Source organism: Cibotium barometz, chromosome 55, assembly GCF_041138505.1.
Source record: "Cibotium barometz isolate CiBa-2024 chromosome 55, ASM4113850v1, whole genome shotgun sequence".
NCBI lineage: Eukaryota > Viridiplantae > Streptophyta > Polypodiopsida > Cyatheales > Cibotiaceae > Cibotium > Cibotium barometz.
Window position 1 is genome coordinate 3985357 of NC_141100.1, and position 19518 is coordinate 4004874.

Consider the following 19518-nt stretch of genomic DNA (forward strand, 5'->3'; position numbering starts at 1 on the left):
AATATATCCATATTTCTTGGATAACATGCTGGTGTGGAATCATGTGATTTTTCTCAAAAAGTTAGTAATTGCTCCTCTTTTGTGATACCTTAGCTCGGGAGCTTGTGGGTTTTAGCTTGGAAAATGGTAGGTTCCGTAGCTGAAGGCGGGATAGAAAGATATGATGCGGGCTAAAGTGAAACAAGTTGAGGACTTGGATGCCTTCAAGCAACATATTGTACAAGTAGGTAGAGGAACCACAAAAGAATGAAGAATCTTTGAAGCAACATAGGTGGAACACCTCCAAGGTGAGAGATAAGAATTCAACAAAGCTTATGCACCAGCTCTTTGCTCCCTCCACAATGAAATCAAAAAAGGTAAAGAGCAGATAAACCAAACAGTACTCAGTCACCCCAACAAGAAACATTTGATACAGTGGAGTAACAAAGGCAATATCCACTACTCTAGATTAAAGCATGGTAAAGAATACCTGATCAGTGATCAACGATCGTTGCATCTTGCAAATTCATTAAGCCCGACCAAAGAAAGGAAGCAATGAAGAGAGATAGAGAGAGTTAAGAGGAGATTCTTGATTGTTCTTAGCACATGTGCCTCTTTATGCTTTGTGTGAGAGAGTGTACAGAGTGAGAGAGGTGTGTCCTTGCAAGGTGGAGGTCTTGAACATCTCGAGCTTGAAAACAAGGTAAGTATCCCCACCACGGTTGTTGCCCATTTCCTTCCCTTAGTGAATAAGAGAGAGTTCTTGAGGGGATAGAAACGGGCCATAACATTCATGGTTGTCAATGAGTGCACAATAACGAGGCTTGGTTGAGGGTAGAAAGCAAGTACCATTACTTAAGGGTGTTGTTCATCGGATTGCCCAATGCATGTCATTGATTTCATACTCTTTGCACACATATGCAGCACATTCAAATGCATTTGCAGGCTTCATTCTTCTTGCCTTCATTAATTGCACAATGGTAGTCTCAAATTTAGGTAGGTGGCTATTAGTGGCTTGTCATTCTTATGTGCCTTTGTTGCTTACACACAGCAGTGCCAGTCTCAAATTTAGGCATGTGGCTGTTAGTGTTGTGGGAGGTTGACATGAACCCATAAAAATGATTGCAATAAATAAAATATTAGAAAATAAATAGAACAAACAATATAATATTGGGTCCAATCTGCCCCCACACAAGAGTGAGCCCACGCTTCCTCTTATTGTACTTAAATGTATTTCATGGTAAGTAGCCTTTGGGGTTCAAAAATAGTATACTTTTACAAAAATGTCAACTTCCTCAAGATTTATTCTCAATAACATGCCCCGAGGGTGTGGCAAGCAACTGTCCTCAGTTGTCACAAAATCATCAATAATAATCATGAGCTAGAATCCCTATAAGATGCGATCAAGGTTGGATAGGCGGCAAGGGCATGAACCCATAAAAATGATTACAAGAAATAAAATATTGAAAAATAAATAGAACAAACAATACACTCAATACTCAATATTGGGTCCAATCTGCCCCCGCACAAGAATGAGCCCACGCTTCCTCTTGGTGTAATTAAATATATTTCACGAGTAGCCTTTGGGACTCAAAAATAGTATACTTTTATAAAAATATCAACTTCCTCAAGAATAGTATTCTTCAAAAGTGGCTTGCTTCAAAAATAGTTGTCTTGAGCGTGCAAACTAGGCTTCCTTTTAAAAATAGATGTGAGCCTTAAATCTTATAAAGTGCACGTCTTGAAAATTAAAATATACACTAGGGAGCTTTCACATGTCCCAATTAAAATATATACATTGCCAATAAATATGAACAGCGTCCAAATAAATTAATGGCGCTTGTCGTCACAAAATCAAATATTATTTGTTGATATCAAAATTTATCATCTCAAAGTATATTTCTTGATCATTACCAGTTCACCATTATTATCCGGTCCAAGGATCTGCACTTGCATCAACTAGCCAATCAATTAATAAATTAATTGATTAAAATAAACATCCATATAAAATTTCATATCAACAAAACGCACATGTACGGATTCACCCGTGTAAGCGTAAAGTAAGATACGATCACCCAAGTTTACAAAGGCGTCCCAATCTAAACCTGTCTAGGAGAATTCATAACACAAAAACCTGGGAATATAAATATTCCATGAATTCTTTTTAAGATCAATAATTACACAACACCATGAATTCATCCTCAATAACGATTAGTCTCTAAGATCACACGTGGATCAAGGAAACGTCCTTGCTGCTCTTTATGTACACCAAGGAAACAGTCCTTGTTGCATGTATACATTTTCTTCTTATCACCACACTAAGGAAACACTCCTTTATGCATGTAGAGTACTCTCTGTCCACACATGCCCATCATATCTTTCCTCCATCCGTGTAAGAGAATTCCCACAAGGAAATACTGTTAATTCAAATACATCACCGTCATAAAACTAATTAACCTTGTTAACAACAATGTGTCATTCATAGGTAAGTTCCTTTTCAATGATAGGATATTACCAGCCTCAAACCTGCCATATGAGTTCCTAGATGTTGAATGTGAAGGTTTCAATAGAATATTTCAATGCACACGACCATCAAGTTTATATGCCAACACACCACCACCTAAGTTTACAAGACTAATTTGCTCTAACACATCATCAACACATTCTTGGTGCACATAAAGTTCTCCATCCCAACAATCTCTACAGTAGGAGAATAGGAGAATTCGTCCCGATGTGTAAAATAAGCCCTTCAAAAAACCTTCACACACGTCAAACCATGAAATTCGATGCTGATGGCCCAATTTGGTGTGAAAAAGGAAGAGACCCTCACAGAGATGGACTATTGAAATATTACTTAAACTGCAGATATTGTCTGTTGAAAGGAAGAGACCCTCACAGAGATGGACTATTGAAATATTACTTAAACTGCAAATAGATGTTTCTTGCGCTGCTGGACTATTTAAAGCAATCACAGTAAAGGAAGTTGCCTTTTTTGACTGCCTCCAGACCCGTCTTTGCTTTGGCTGCTTGCTCCATCACATTGTAATCTTGGTCTTCAAAACTGTAATGGTTTTGCTTGCTAGCATGTTCTAGCTGATGACCATAGTTCTTGCAAAATGTACAAGTGCATTTGGCAGTCCTCACAACGAGTGCCCAATACATGTATGGGTATAGAAATTGCAGCTCACACTCTGAGAGCTATGTGGTTTCTTTACACGCTGGTTCTTTTTTACTTTGGAGAGATAATTGGTACCTGATAGACGTGTCGCCTTTTCTTTTTGTTCTAACATGGGTAAGGGTTGAAGCTCTTACAACATGAACAGCATGAACATAGGCTAGCAAAGCTTAGCATGATAGACCACAGGGTGATTACCAGGACAAGCAACAAAGGCAAAATGCATTACATAAGCAAACAGTCTCGCATGCCACTAACCTGCATGTGCACATGCATAAATCTATAAATGGAATGGGTTAGATCCCACCCTTGTCATTCACAATGGTAGCATGAAATTTTCCGAGGCCCTTCCTTTGCATGATGTGCATGCATGTCATTAGGTGGTTGTAGCAGGCTAACCAGTTCTCGGAAGTATATACGCAGCCACAGTGCAAGGAAGACTTGCGCTAGCAGTGAAGACATAATAGAGATATTTCATGCATGTAAGTAGAGGGCTTATATTCAAATACACTGTTTGCCCCCCATAGAAGACCATGAGGTAATGAATGAAACAAGAATGCCAATAGTTAAGACCTCACACAATTGTCACAAAAGGTCAATTAAGAACCAGCTGGTATGTACAATGTGCATATAAATTGTTTTGCCTCTTGACTATGGGCAAGTTTATAGATCCTTGCATCATAAGACGTCCAATAGAGCAATGTCAAAGCAGCTTTCGTAGGCCCATTGTGGTAGCCTGAATCTCACAAGCTACAGGTGAAGCTTTGCAACCAAGTCCTCTACTGGGACTTTCGAAACATCCCTGCGATTGCCCAAGTCTGCAACATATCTACTTAGGCAATACATGCCTGCACTCACAGCAACCAACCCCCATGGTTCCGCCATCAGAAACCTAAGAGGAGAAGTGGCCACAGCTGCCAAAGGTGCTCCAAGGAAAGAACCTGCTTGCCCACTGGTCCCAATCATATTTCCATCAACAGTAAGAAGCCCCGTCTTGCAATACATTGCAAAATCTTCACAATTCTTCTGAAAGATGTGGTAGCAACCAAACCCATTTTCTAGAAGATAATTTGCACGATGGAGGACTGCCTCAGGTGGATCCGACAAGGCAAGAGTGCATGTTCCACCACGTGCTTTGACAAGGAAGACAGATGTGTTCTCCCCATATTCAAAGCGATAGAGGGGGTATCCACAAAGAAAACAATCAAGACAAGAAAGCAGAACCCCATTGCTGTCCCTGTTTAAACCACACTTTTGACAGGGGCTGTAAGCATGAGATGGAGATGAGCCAGCACTTGTTAAGAAGTTATCAAGGAAGGTGCCTGTGCCGAGTTCCTGACCTTCTCCTCTTGTAAAATGGATCACTTTCCCATCACCGACATAAATGCCTGCAATTATCAATCAAATGAATTTTCCTTTTAGAAAGGTCTTTGCAATAACTTTATGCCAAACCTACTAATAAGCAGAAAATAAACCACAACAATCAAGAGCAGTGACACACCAGCATCATCATCAGTGCAACATTTGTACAGAAATAATACCTGTTTAGGAACATTTGTCGTACACCATGACCCCATCGTGAGCCCTTAGTCCACGGACAGTCAGGCATGAGCTATGTAGGTCGGTCTCCGTGCCATACAGGTCAATCTGAAGTCATTCCTCTTAACCCACTTGGAGAACCCCATCAAATAAGAGTCAGCCATAGCTTAGGTTTGCATCACAAGCATTAGCAAGTAGATTGCATGCCTATGGACCAGCCAAAAGGCCAACCCATGGCTACAGCATCTTGTAGCAACCTATTTAGGGGCTGTTTACACTGTACAGCCCTGGCCAGTGTTTAGAGCCAGCCGACAGCAGTAGGAGCATGCTATGCTCCAGTCGGCCAGCTTATGTAGCAACCAGCAGCAAGTCAGCTTTGATTAAGGCAGTCGACCACCATAAAATGTTGGGCAATAAACATTTTATGTTACATAAAGTGAAGCGCTAGCATTTAATGCTACGATTGGCATTTTATTGTCCATCTAGAACAGGCCGACAGCCTTCAGCCCACCAACAAGCAGCTTATATCCATATATACGCAAGCGCTTGGTCACAGCCATAAATCATTCATCATAAATCAAATCAAGCAGAATTCAGTCACCATGACAGCATTCAGTCTCCTTCCTCTCCGGGGGAGGGGGGCTTCAATGGGTATTTGGGACTCAATACTGTGTCGCCTACTTACTCTTCTCTCTCCTTCTACTCAGTGAATGGATGCTAAAGATCTCACCAAAGTAAAGATTTAAAGAAGGCTTTGTTGTGCATTACCACGATCAACCTCAATGCATGTGGGTATGAAAGATTAATCGCTCGCTGAAGCTCTCACGCTCCCCCCCCCCCCCCCCTGCTCGCGCTGCTGCCTGCGCACACTCCCCTCCTTCTCGCCCACGCGTCTGCTCCCCCCCGCCTGCCCTCACGCAAGCTCCCCCCCCCCCTTCCGCCCGGCTTTCTTGCGCACCCCAGCACGCCCGCCCCCTGCTCCTCGCCTTCGCGCCCCCCCCCCTCCGCCAGCCGTCGCCCTCTCTTCCCCCCCACCCCCCCCTCTGCACGCTGCCCCCCCCCCCCCCCCCCCGGGTTTTTTTTCTGTCCTCGCAGCCTTATCCCCCCTCCCCTTCTTTCTGTGTTTTTTCGTCCCCTGGGTTTTTTTTGCCTTCCCCCTCCGCCCTTTGTGTGCAGCTCGGTTCTTGCAGGACTCTCCGCATTCGAAATAGCTTCAGACTCTGATGGAGGCTCCTCCCGCCCCACCTCAGAGGGACTCTCCCGCAGCCCCCTCGCCCACCCCTGAGGATACCCCCATCAGGCTTTCTCTTTCGCCAGAAGAGGAAGCGAGCCTCACCGCAGAGGTGGAACGCCTCCAGGCACATTCCACCATCTGCCGTATAGTCGGCACTCGCCCCAGCAGAGGGGAGATCCAGGATCTTCTCCAGGCCTGCCTTCTTGCAGATGTGGGCAAGATCCTGGACGTTCAGCTACTGGGCCGTGGACACTACCAGATCGAGTTCGAGACAACCCAGAGCGTGGCCAATGTCCTTGCCATGAGTCCCCTTGACATCTGGGGCGCTCGGGCATTCTTCAGACCTTGGCAGCATGGCTTTGACCTAGCAACGGCCGAGCAGGGAGAGCGCCTTTTCCATGTTACAGTTTGCTTCCCTAGGCTCCGCCGTGAGTACCTCCCGCTTCTTTCTAGGCTAGGAGCATTGGTGGGTTCGATGCTTGAGGCTGGCCCCAGAGCAGCTTCAGTGGTGGCCAGAGCAACTGGACTACCTTCGGTCAGAGTTTTGGTTCCTGAAATCTCCTCCCTTCCGAAGGTCATTCAGCTACCTAGGATGGGGGGGGATGGATTGATCAGAGAGTGGAGTTTTCGGGGCTCCTGAACCAGTGCTTTATTTGCAGGCAGGTCGGCCACCTGGCCAAGGCCTGCCCTCGCAGGAGACCCAGACCTTCACTGCAACAGCAAGCCCCCGATGGCCCGCCCACAGATGCGGCTCGGCAGGCACCCTCCGGGACACCTGCTCAGCCCACAGAGACCTCGGAGTGGCAGCCTGGTCAGGGGCGCCGTCAAGGGAGACAGCCCCAGCAGCACGCCCAAAGACCGATGCAGCAGCAGCAGCCACAGTCTCAGCATCACTGGGTTCCCGTGAGGAACAGCTTTGCTCCCCTACAGGAGGAGACTCCAACGCCGACTGAGGACCAGGAGATGCCAGCACCCCCTCCTTCGCCCCCACCCCCCCTCCCTCGTCCCCCCCTCCCGCCTCGCTTCCACCTTCGCCTCCTCCCGTCCCCACTCCGGTTTTGGCAGCGGCTCCTTCTCCACCCCCTTCTCCCCCCCCGCTCGCCTCAGCTCCCCGGGAGGCCCTGGCAGTTCCCTGGCGCTCACCTGCAGTCCGGCGGACACTGAGCACCAACCTTGCTCGAGCACCGCAGAGGAGACTTACCATGCCGATTCGGGCTTCACGGATATCCTCTATCCGCAGTCGGTTGAGTCGTCTCGACACTAGACAGCGCTCGGAGGCTTTTGATTATTCCTTCACACGGCTTTTTGGAGCGGAGGGCCCCCATCAGCCAGCACCCATCAGAGTGCATGTAATGATGTCTCCGGCCCGAGGGGAGGAGGCACTTGATTCAACGGTGGCCTTCTCATTCCCTCTATGTGGCCCTATGGATCTCGCTCTTAGCACTTTGAAGACTCAGGCAGTTGAGTTTTCCCACCATGTGAGCGATCTAGAGGTGACAGATGTGATAGGCCAACTATGGGAGCTGGCTCATTTTTTCTTTGATCCCGGGAGTGTTGATGCCTCCGGGATTCGACATTTGGTGGTTCGCATAGTGGCATACTTAGCACGCGACCCTGGATATGTATGCATACACGAGGTTGCTCTGTCTGAGCCGGAGGCAGTCGCCATGGGACACAGCCACCACTGGCGCCTGGTCCGAGATTCTTGCAACACACCAGGTGGGCAGATTCGTAGCCGCTCGGATGGGGACTATTCTCCATCCAAGCCGCTTGCGAAGGCCCGCCGTACGGCTGAGACAGCATCCACCTCAGCAGGTCATCCATGAGGATCATCTCATGGAATGTACAGGGCCTTGGCGGCGCACACTATATACGTTACCGTGGTTGCTTGAGGCAGGAGCTTCAGAGATGCCTGGTTGGGGGCAGTGTTGACATTTTGATGATGCAGGAGCACCATTTGGGTGAGAGCAGGATCCGGAGATACGGTTCGGTGATGCCTGGTAGATGGGACACCTTTTGGTCTGCAGGGTTTGGCCCCTTGGGTGGGCAGGGAGGAGTATGTATGGTCATTGCGGATGTATGGCGGCAGGCCATTGTGGATCGTGGGATCATTGTGCCTGGTAGAGCACAGTATATCATTCTGAGGATGCATGATGCGCTCTTTGGCGTGCTCAATGTCTATGCGCCCAACCATGCTAGTGCCAGAGCAGAGTTCTGGACCCAGGTTACGGATGCATTGCCAGAGGCCGCACATTGGTGTGTCGGGGGAGACTTCAACATGCTTGAGGACCCGGCCGATAGGGTGGGAGGCAATCATGTTACAGTGCACGGCACGAAGCTTGCAGCTTGGGAGCGATTTTGCACGACACTGAGGATCACTAATGCATGGCAGCATGAGGCTTTCTCCCGCTCTCACGACAGTCTTAGTTTCTCTCGGTCGGATCGCCGGCAAGGAGGGACTAATCTATCACGGATTGATCGCTTCTATGTGGGCGACAGGTTAGGGGAGCGAGGGGGCTCCGTTGGCATTCTCGCTGGCACCTCTTTTTCAGACCATGCGCCAGTTATTTTGACACTTGAGGAGAGGACACGGGAGACCAGCTTGCAGTTGAGGATCCCAGAGAGGATACTTACAGATCCTAGTCTCGCTGAGGACATTGAGAGGATATGGCATGATAGCCAGAGCTCTGACCAGGATGCAGCAGGCCAGTGTGCCCAGGGACTCATCGAGCTCAGCTCTTTTTTGCACGCTGCAGCCTTGACACGGCTGGGAGAGACACGCGAGCGGGAGCGGCAGTTGAGATGTAGCCTTGCTTCGCTTCAGCGCCTTTAGGAGCAGCAGCCTACATGTGAGTGGGTGGCGTCCCAGCTGAGCCACGCACGCCAGGAGGTTAGAGAGGCAGAGGAGCAGAGGCATGAGTTTTACTATCACCGCCAGGCCTCTCAGTGGACGCAGCTTGGTGATAGAGTGACTGGGGAGTTTTTTGAGATTGCCATGCTCGAGCAGGAGTCCGCCAACTCAGGAGGCAGGACGGATCAGTAGCCACTGAGCCCGAGGAGATCAGAGCCATTGCCACTGAGTTCTATAGAGACCTGCTTTCAGCGGAGCCAGCCACTGAGGCTCGGGATGCTTGCAGACAGACTGTGTGGGCCCATGTGCAGAGGAGGGTCACAGATCGTATGCGTACAGTTCTGGGTGAGCCTCTTTCAGAGGTTGAGCTTGCTGAGGCCTTGAGAGTCCTTCCGCGCCTGGGAGGACGGATTGACGCTTGCCTTTTTTATGCGCTATTGGCACCTTTTGGGGCCAGGCCTCCGCAGGGGCTTTCAGTATGTTTTGGACATTGGGGTGATGCCACATAGCTTTTCAGAGGGCTTGATCTTTCTTATCCCCAAGGGGGAGGGAGTATCAGATGATATTCGGCATTGGAGACCTATTACGATCCTCAATATTGTCTGCAAGGTCTTAGCAAAGGCCTTGAGTTTGAGGATCCAGCCCTTCCTGGGGGAGTTGATTCATGCTACCCAGACAGGATTCGTCAAGGAGCGTAGTATCCTTGACAACATTTTCACCTTCTGGGAGGCGACGACCCGAGCTAGATTTCTCGGTGAGGACTTGGTCATGATGCTTCTTGATTTTGAGAAGGCATACGATCGAGTCGATTGGAGTTTCTTAGAGGGCACGATGCTTCACCTGGGCTTTGAGCCAGTTTGGATTCGAGGAGTGGCGGCTCTATATTCCACAGCTCGTAGCCTGGTGCTGATGGTGGCAGGCGGACGGGGGCCGAGTTTTGAGTTGACCAGATTAGTCTGTCAGGGGTGTCCTCTCACCCCGTTTCTTTTTCTCTTCTTTGCTGAGGCTATGAGCATGTATCTGACGGCAGAGGAGGTTGGCTTGAGAGGACTCCAGCTCCCAGTCCGGGGGGAGGACCTGCTCGATGCTGAGTTTGCTGATGACACGGGTTTATTTTTGCATGGCCAGGAGGCCAATCTCTAGAGGGCAGAGCAGTCGCTTCAGGTTTTTAGTGCACCTTCGGGAGCATTGATCAATTGGCGCAAGACAGTGGCCTTTTGGATCCTTCTTCTGAGCATTCGGAGGAAGCTTTTGTATTGGAGTACAGCTCGGCTATCCTTGGCTGGGAGGGTGGTGGTGGCGAATCACGTGCTTTTAGTGACCATGTGGTACATCACGTCTTGCTGGATCTACTCGAGCTCTTGCATCAGCCAGGTACAGAGGCTAGGCTGATAAGGAACTTTCTTTGGTCTGGGCGGGACGGTCAGTCAGCCCAGGCTAAGGTCGCTTGGGCAGTTATTACAGATCCAGTTGATCAGAGTAGAGCCTTATTGGGGAAGCTTATTGTTCGGGGGCTGCTTCCAAGTGTTGAGCCTTGGAAAGAGCTTCTTTTGCAGCGGCTGCAAGCTCGGGCTCCTCCAGCAGGGGGCACTTGGGCACCGGAGATACGATGGATCTTCATAGAGATGAGGAGGACAGGCCTCAATAGAGGATGGGAGGACAGATTTGCCTTGAGCATCCTGCGAGCTTGGGAGTTGTTGAGACCGGGACTCTCTCAGAGACCTCCTTCTTGTGATGAGGAGCGGGCCAGACAACCGCTCATCTGGAGCCCAGCGGTTCACACAGAGCAGGGTCATATGCTGGTTTCTCGGCCTCGTCTAGCCTGGGGACCATTGGCGGCAGGCCCAGCACGTAGTTTTGGAGACTGGCAGGCCTTCTGCAGTCTCCCAGAGGAGATCTAATTGGAGAGGCTGAGTCACTTCAGAGGGAGACTGATTATGAGGGATGACATTCAGGAGGCACTCATAGAGGAGTGGTTCACGCCTCTCGAGCCAGTGGCCCCACGGTGGATGGGAGCCTTTACACAGTTGGAGATCTTGATTGCTGTCAGAGCTTGCACTGAGGATGGTAGATGCCTCTAACTATGAGATCCAGGATGAGGGCAGACTTCAGAGAGTGGAGGTGGAGTCGCCTTTGGTTGCAGAGTGCATTTTTCAGAGGATACGGGTAGTGGCCGCCGCTTCTCGGAAGTGGCATATTGACCCAGACCCTGCAAATGTGGACTTTGATTGGCGCATATGGGCTTATGCAGCGCGCCCTTTGGCCCGGCTCCAGTGGGACCCTGGCGAGTACCAGTGGCTTGATCCTTATGCATCCCCCGAGTCCACAGAGATCACCTTTTTCCAGTATACTGTTCAGTTGGGACGACATATTTTGACGGCGAGGAGGATGGTCTCTCCAGCTGCATCGGAGCATTGGCGGCTACAGGGACTCTCACAAGAGTTCTTGGAGGATTTTTGGACCATAGTAGTGTAAAGGCCCCAAATCTGACATATCAAATTCAGCTTTCAAATCAGCTTTGAAATCTGAAATTTGTGCTTTGCTAGTACCTGTAATGAGCATGTCATCTACATACAAGATGACTATGAGAATATCGGCATCGGTTTTCTTCACATACAATGTGCTTTCAACTGGACTATTCTCAAGTGGGTTAAGTGACAGACTCTTTACACCTAAGGCTTGGAATGACCCACATAGCTCGTGCCTGACATCTCCCTGGACTAGAGCTCACAATGGGGTCACAGCGTATGACAAAAGGGTACTACTTCTGTACAAGTATAGCACTCATGATGATGATGTTAGAAGTCATCTCCTGTCTATTTTTATACACCAGGGCCTCTGTTGTGGGTGTGCCCGCCCTGTATGGGTGTTTTATCATTTTTCCTCACTCCCCGTATTTTTTCCCTATTTTTCCCCATTTTTCCATGGTGTGGATGGATGCCAGATGATTGGCAGGAGCCCATGGTGGCTGGCCGACTGCCCATTCTGCAGTTGTGGAGGTGCTGATGCTAGCCGACCTGTTTTACACAGTCGTGGAGATATTCTATGCTGGCCGACCTGTTTTACTCAGTCATGGAGACATCTGCTGCTGGCCGACTGCTTTATGCAGTCGTGGAGAGCCTCATGCGCTGGCCGACTGCATCCACGGGGCATATAAATAGGCCCCATGCTCCTCACCATTGTATCATTCAGTTTTGTGCGGGATCTTGTGTATAGAGAAGAGGTTACACGCCTATTTCTCTCTGTCTCTTGTGCTGTCTATTTTCTGCACTCTACTTGCTCTTGTGAACCCAAGTTTGGTTATCATTTCCGCTGCATATTTTGACATGGTATCAGAGCCCTAGGCTCATGATAGATCTTGGGAGTTTTCTGAGCAAGAGGGGGATAGTTAGATTGCTGATTGGTGGACTGTTTTGGACTGTTCGGGAAGAGAAGGTGCAAGAGGAAGGCGGGCTAAGGTGCTGGACAGCCACTTGCAGGTTTTAGAGTTTTTTTTCCAACCCACCCACCCTTTTCAGTTTCATCCCCGCGATGGCAGATTTACTAGAGATGGCTGAGAAGCACGTGAAGATTCCGACTCTCCCCACGTTCCCTGTAGACCGTCAGTTGGACGGGAACAATTACGACATCTGGAAGGTTATGATGGAGTCTGTGCTGGAGTCATATGACCTTGCTGATTTCATCGTCATCGGGGTTCCACGGCCGGAAGCAGAGGAAGGGGAGTTACTGTCGATGAAGAAGGACCGAGAGGCATAGGCACACATGTGGGATCGTGTCAACGCCAGGGTCCGGTCATTTATTTTCCTCAACTGCACACCACAAGTGATCAATCATGTAAAGCACATGACGCTGGCCAGAGGCATATGGGAGCACTTGGCTTCTCTTTATAACAGGGTATCACCCATGAAAAGAATCTCCTTGGAAGTGCAGATGCGGGTTATGAACCCTACAAAGTCCTCGACGATGCGGGAACACATTAACAAGCTGGAGGCCCTTCAGCAGGAAGTCCTTCAGGCTGGGAAGGAGATATCATCTGAAGACATGGCCATCACTTTGCTGGCCCACTTGCCTGCTCAGTATTCTGCTTTCTACTCCTCGTTGATTACGAGTGGCAGGCTCAGCACCATTACCTGGGGGGAGCTTGTGCCAATGGTCTTGGACCAGGAGGAACGTTTCACGAACCCTCCTCACAGCGGCGGTTCGGAGGCCTTAACTGGCCAACGGTCGAAAGGCCGGAATAACAATAAGGGCAAAGAGAATGTAATGTAACTTGTTTGCAGCTGCTTGGCTCGCTGAAGATCCCGCCTCCCCTCTCCCTGCTCGCGATTCTGCATAGCGCCTGTCGCCCCCCCCCCTGCCTGCTCGCCCCCCCGCCTTCCCCTCGCTCCTTCCCCCCTCCGCCTTCCCTGCATTGCCCGCCGCCTGTTCTTTTTAGCCCCCCCCCCTCCCCGCCTGCTTCCGCTGCTGCGCCCCCCCCCCTTTTTTTGTTCCGCCTCGCTTCCTCTCCTCGCGCCTTCCCCCTTGTCTTCGCGCCCCCCTCCCCTCTGCTGCGCCTCATCCCCCCCCCCCTCCGCCTGCTCGCTTCCTCCCTTCCCTCTTGCGCGTAGCCCCCGCCTTCCCCCTTTTTTAGGGTTTTTCTTTTTTCTTTTTTCTCCTTCGCCTTCTCCCACCCCCCCTCCTGCTTGCTTCCGCCCCCCCTTGGGGTTTTGTTTTCCTTTTTCGCTCCGTATCCCGCCTCTCTGTGTGCAGTTCGGTTCCAGCAGGATCCCGCCTTCGCCTCGCCTTCGCCGCAGCTTCAGACTCTGATGGAGGCTCCTCCCGCCCCACCTCAGAGGGACTCATCCGCAGCCCCCTCGCCCGCCCCTGAGGTCACCCCCATCAGGCTTTCTCTTTCGCCGGAAGAGGAAGCGAGCCTCACCGCAGAGGTGGAACGCCTCCAGGCTCATTCCACCATCTGCCGTATAGTCGGCACTCGCCCCAGCAGAGGGGAGATCAGGGATCTTCTTCAGGCCCGCCTTCTTGCAGATGTGGGCAAGATCCTGGATGTACAGCTTCTGGGCCGGGGACATTATCAGATCGAGTTCGAGGCCGCCCAGAGCGTTGCCAAGGTCCTTGCCATGAGTCCCCTTGACATCAGGGGTGCTCGGGCTTTCTTCAGACCTTGGCAGCATGGATTTGACCCAGCAGCGGCGGAGCAGGGAGAGCGCCTCTTCCATGTTACAGTTTGTTTCCCTGGTCTCCGCCCGGAGTATCTTCCGCTCCTCTCCAGGCTCGGAGCATTGGTGGGCTCGGTACTAGAGACGGGCCCCTCAGCAGCTTCAGTGGTGGCCAGAGCAGCTGGGCTACCTTCGGTCAGAGTGTTGGTGTCTGACATCTCCTCCCTTCCTAAGGTCATTCAGCTACCTAGGATAGGGGGGGGGGGGTGGATAGATCAGAGAGTGGAGTTCTCGGGGCTCCCGAACCAGTGCTTCATTTGCAGGCAGGTCGGTCATCTGGCCAAGGCCTGCCCTCGCAGGAGACCTCGACCCTCACCACAGCAGCAGGCTACTGATGGCCCGCCCACAGATTCGGCTCGGCAGGCTGCCTCCGGGACACCTGCTCAGGCCACAGAGACCTCGGAGTGGCAGCCTGGACAGGGGCGCCGCCGAGGGAGACAGCCACAGCAGCACGCCCAGAGACCGCTGCAGCAGCAGCCACAATCTCAGCCTCACTGGGTTCCCGTGAGGAACAGCTTTGCTCCCCTTCAGGAGGAGACCCCTGCAGCGACTGAGGACCAGGAGATGCCAGCACCCCCTCCTTCACCCCCCCCACCCCCGTCCCCTCCCACCGCCTCGCTTCCACCATCGCCTCCTCCCGTCTCCGCTCCGGTTTCGGCAGCGGCTCCCTCTCCACCTCCCTCGCCTCCCCCTCCTCCCCCTCCGCCCGCCTCGCCTTCCCGGGAGGCCCTGGCAGTTCCCTGGCGCTCACCTACAGTCCGGAGAGCGCTGAGCATTGACCTCGCTCGAGCATCACAGAGGAGACCTATGCCGATTAGGGCCTCACGGATTTCATCTATCCGCAGTCGGCTGAGTCGCCTTGGCATTAGACAGCGCTCGGAGGCTTTTGATTATACCTTCACACGGCTTTTTGGAGCAGAGGGCCCCCATGAGCCAGCACCCATCCGAGTTCATGTAGTGATACCTCCGGCCCGCGAGGAGGAGGCACTAGACTCAGCGGTGGCCTTCTCGTTCCCTCTATGTGGACCTTGTGACCGGGAGTGGATGATGGGGAGAAAAACTGAATTAGGGTTTAGAGTTCATTCATGGGAGACATACACAGAGAAGCAAGGGAGAGAGAGAGAGAGTTGTGGGGATAAGTCAACTCATGAAAAGCATGAGTGTGTGACTCCCCTATCACACATGTATATTGCACTAGTACACATAGTGCACTTAGTACATTAAAAGTACTAAGTGTACTATGTACTATAACTTATGGGCTTGTACACACTATAAGGGTGGGCATAACGCCTTTACCCCAACAACCTCCCACTTAAAGGCAAAGTGCCCTTAAGTAAAGGAAAAGAAAAAATCAGCATGTACATGATAATATACAAGGCCATATCAAGGCTGAAAATGGCCTCATCCAATGCCCATCAAGTGTCTGCAATGAGCAAACCGCTCCGGAGGCAAACTCTTCGTCAGCAGATCAGCCGGGTTGTCATCCGTATGAATCTTAACAAGCTGAATTTGCTTGTTCTCTATCACCTCTCTGATGAAGTGATACTTCACATCCACATGCTTCGTCTTTGCATGAAAGACAGGGTTCTTTGCCAACTGGATGGCACTCTGACTGTCACAATGCAACAATGGAATATCCCCTGTATAACCCAAATCAACCACTAACCGAGATAGCCATAATGCCTCCTTGCAAGCCTCTGTGGCTGCAATATACTCGGCCTCTGTAGTAGATAAGGCTGTGCACTTCTGCATCCTGGATATCCATGACACAGCACCTCCTGTGAATGTAAATACATAACCGGTAGTAGACTTCCGGTTATCTGGATGACCGGCATAATCCGAATCCGTGTAACCATGCACTAATGCATCCTGTTTGCCAAAGCAAATGCACAAATCCTGTGTGCCCTTCAGGTATCTCATGACACCTTTCACTGCTTCCCAATGCTTCTTGCCAGGGTTGGCCATGTATCTAGAAACCACTCCCACTGCAAATGCAATGTCCGGCCTAGTAGCAACCATGGCATACATGAGACTGCCACAAGCTGAAGCATACGGAATCTTGGCCATATCAGCCCTGTCTCTATCTGACTGTGGGCTGTCCATAGCACTGAGTTTCACATATGGAGGCAAAGGAGTACTAGCTTTCTTCCCCCCGTCCATATTGAACCTCTGCAAGACTTTGCCAATGTATTCCTTCTGAGACAAATACAACACATGCTGATTTTTGTCCCGAAGTATCCGCATACCCAAGATGTGATTTGCATCACCCAAATCCTTCATATCAAAGGTTTCATGCAGCCTCTTTTTCAATGCATCCATCTCTTTACGAGATTTCCCGGCAATCAACATATCATCAACATACAAGATGAGGATCAATAGACTGCCATCCAAAGCTTTTTTGGTGTACAAGCAGTGATCTATGTCACTTCTCCTGAATTTTTGAGATTTCATGAATGTATCAAATTTATGATACCATTCTCTTGGTGCCTGTTTGAGTCCATAAAGACTCTTTTTCAGCTTGCATACAAGCTTCTCCTTTCCACTCACTGCATAACCCTCTGGCTGCTGCATATATATCTCCTCATGGAGATCACCGTGAAGAAAAGCAGTCTTCACATCCATCTGAATCAAGTCCAGATCATCATGCGCAACCAAAGCTAACACAGCTCTAAGTGTGGTCATTTTGACCACTGGAGAGAAGATCTCCTCAAAGTCCACACCATATTCCTGCTTGAAGCCCTTAGCCACTAACCTGGCTTTGTATCTTGGCTTTGCATCTGGTGCAACTTTGAGCCTGTAAACCCACTTGCATGGCAAAACCTTCTTGCCTGCAGGTAAATGCACCAACTTCCAAGTTCAATTTTTATGCAGAGAATCCATCTCTGACTTCATGGCACGCTCCCATAGAGCCTTGTCTGCCCTCTGTAAAGCCTCTTTGTAACATGAGGGCTCCCCACAGTCAGTAAGCATCAAGTAGTCAACCCCTGGAACAAACCTGTCAGGGGCTCTGGAGGGTCTAGTGGACCTCCGTACCCAATGACCATCATTTGCAGGTTGCTGTCCAGCCTGCATATCACCCATTGGTGGCTCCTGTTCCATGCCATAAGGCTGAAATATAATGCCCGGTATCTCCTCTAACTGTGGTATATCCATAGGGATATCTTCTGCCATCTCTGGCTGTCCATTTGGACCATTTTCAGCACCATTTAAGGGCTGGTTTTCCTGCTGTAATGGCTGATTTACAGCCCTTGGTTGTTGTCCATGATGTCCATCATCATCAAAGATGACTCTGCCAGGCTCCTGTTGCCTTGCAGGCTCCTTATACATGCATGTTTCATCAAAAATGACATCATTGCTGCGTATGATCTTTCTATTCATGGGATCCCAAAGTCTATACCCCATTTCACCTCTGTCACCATATCCTAGGAATATGCATTTATGAGACTTAGGATCAAGTTTGGTGCGCATTTCCCTGCGTATGTGCACGTACGCAACGCAACCAAACACTCTCAAGTGCTTGTATGACGGAGGCTTCCCTGTCCATACTTCTTCTGGCACTTTCCCACCAAGCCTCGTGTTAGGTGACCTGTTTATAAGGTGAACGGCTGTCATAACAGCTTCAGCCCAAAAACCATGAGGTAATGCAGCATGTGACAACATAGAACGGACCTTCTCCTGTATGGTCCTGTTCATCCTCTCTGCTGTCCCGTTTTGTGGAGGATCATAAGGAGTAGAGAGCTCCCTCTTGATGCCTTTAGCATCACAAAAGTCCTGAAACTGTTTGGACGTATACTCTCCACCATTGTCGGAACGCAAAGCCTTCAGTGTTTTGCCAGTTTGATTCTCAACATGAGCAACAAACTTCTGAAACACTGAGAATGTATCACTCTTCAAACGAAGAGGATAAACCCACACCTTGCGTGTGGCATCATCAATAAAAGACACAAAATATTTTGCCCCTCCCAAAGAAAGCTGAGGCATCTCACATACATCTGTATGCACAAGCTCTAACTGAGCATCTTTTTGTCCAAGAGCTTTCTTGTGGGGGCACTGTAGTTGCCTACCATATATACAATGCTCACAAAACTGAAAACTTGAAAACTTTAGAGAAGGCAAGTAACCCAAACGAGACAGTTGCTCCATTCCTTTGACACTCATGTGTCCCAACCGGCTATGCCACATAGAGATTTCAGGCAGCTCGGTTGCATTTACATTAGCATGGTGACAAACACCTGCATGCATAAAGTAAAGAGTGTCCACCTTAGAGCCTCTGGCAACAACCAGTGAGCCCTTACTAATTTTCCACTTTCCACTACCAAATGTGGTAACATAATCAGCATCATCAAGCTGTCCAATAGAAAGCAGATTCTTCTTGATCTCAGGCACATGCCTGACATCATGGAGCATAAGCTGTGAGCCATCTGAAAATACAAGCCTCACATCACCTCTGCCAAGTATCTTGCATGCATGGTTATCACCCAAATAAACCACTCCTTCATTGCCAGCAGTGTACCTGACAAACAAGTCTCTGCAACCTGTGACATGAAAGGAGGCACCTGAATCAATGATCCATGAGTGCATACCATGACCACCTGTAAGAAGTGAATGGGCATCAAGTGAAGAAGTAAATAGGACCTCATCCTCACTGCCACCTGCATGTGACACATTGATTTCTTCAATCTTGACTCCACTTTTGCCCTTTGGCTTTACATCTTTGGCTTCATCTTTCTCTTTGTCTTTGCCTTTTCCCTTTTCTTTTTGATCATTTTTCCATTTGTAGCATTGCTTTTTAATGTGTCCCTTTTTGCCACAATAATGGCATTCCAAATCCTTTTTGGAGCGAGACTTGCTCCTTCCCCTTTCTTGGCTTTTCCCCCTTTGCTGGGATCTCCCACGTGCATTCATTGCATTGGACTTTCCAACAGAGTTGTTTTTCCTGTTCATCTCTTCTTGAAGAAGAGCACCCTCAACATCTGCATATGAGAGCATAGCATTCGAATTGCTAGTGGCTGTCCTGAATGTGTCCCAACTCTCTGGCAAAGTGCATAACAAAAAAGTGGCTTTGAACTCATCGTCCATTGCCAACTTTTGATTGATGACCTGGCTGACAATACCATTAAACTCATTTAGATGGGCTGTCATAGACGCCCCTTCCTTCATCTGAAGACCTATGAGTTTCTTCAACCAATACACTTTGCTTGAGGCACTTTGTTGGGCATACAAGTCCTGCAATCTCTGCCACATTCCCCAAGCTGTCTTCTCTTCACGAATGCTGAAAAGTAATGAGTCTGACACAGACAACATGATAGTAGATCTTGCCAGCTCATCCATATCTTCCCACTCTTCAGCAGTAAGAGAAGCGGGCATTACACCCCTTTCTTTGATAGGCTTGTGCTGCTTTTTCTGAAGCAACACATTGTAGCACTGGGTTTGCCAAATATCATAGTTATGCGAGCCTTCAAGCTTCTTGATGTGAAGCAATGAAGAGCTCTCACCTGTGGTTGCCATAGCAAAATGCAACCTG

General features: G+C 49.5%; 1 protein-coding gene across 1 annotated transcript in view; it reads right to left on the reverse strand.

The window, feature by feature from the left end:
• Positions 1–3601: 3601 nt before the first annotated feature.
• LOC147607268 (protein LEAD-SENSITIVE 1-like) overlaps positions 3602–19518 on the reverse strand; it is a 52727-nt gene continuing 36810 nt past the window's right edge. The window contains exon 2 of the mRNA XM_086790401.1: positions 3602–4542. Within this exon, the coding sequence (XP_086646527.1) occupies positions 3905–4542 (638 nt within the window). The 3' untranslated portion in view covers positions 3602–3904. The remainder of the gene's footprint in view (positions 4543–19518) is intronic.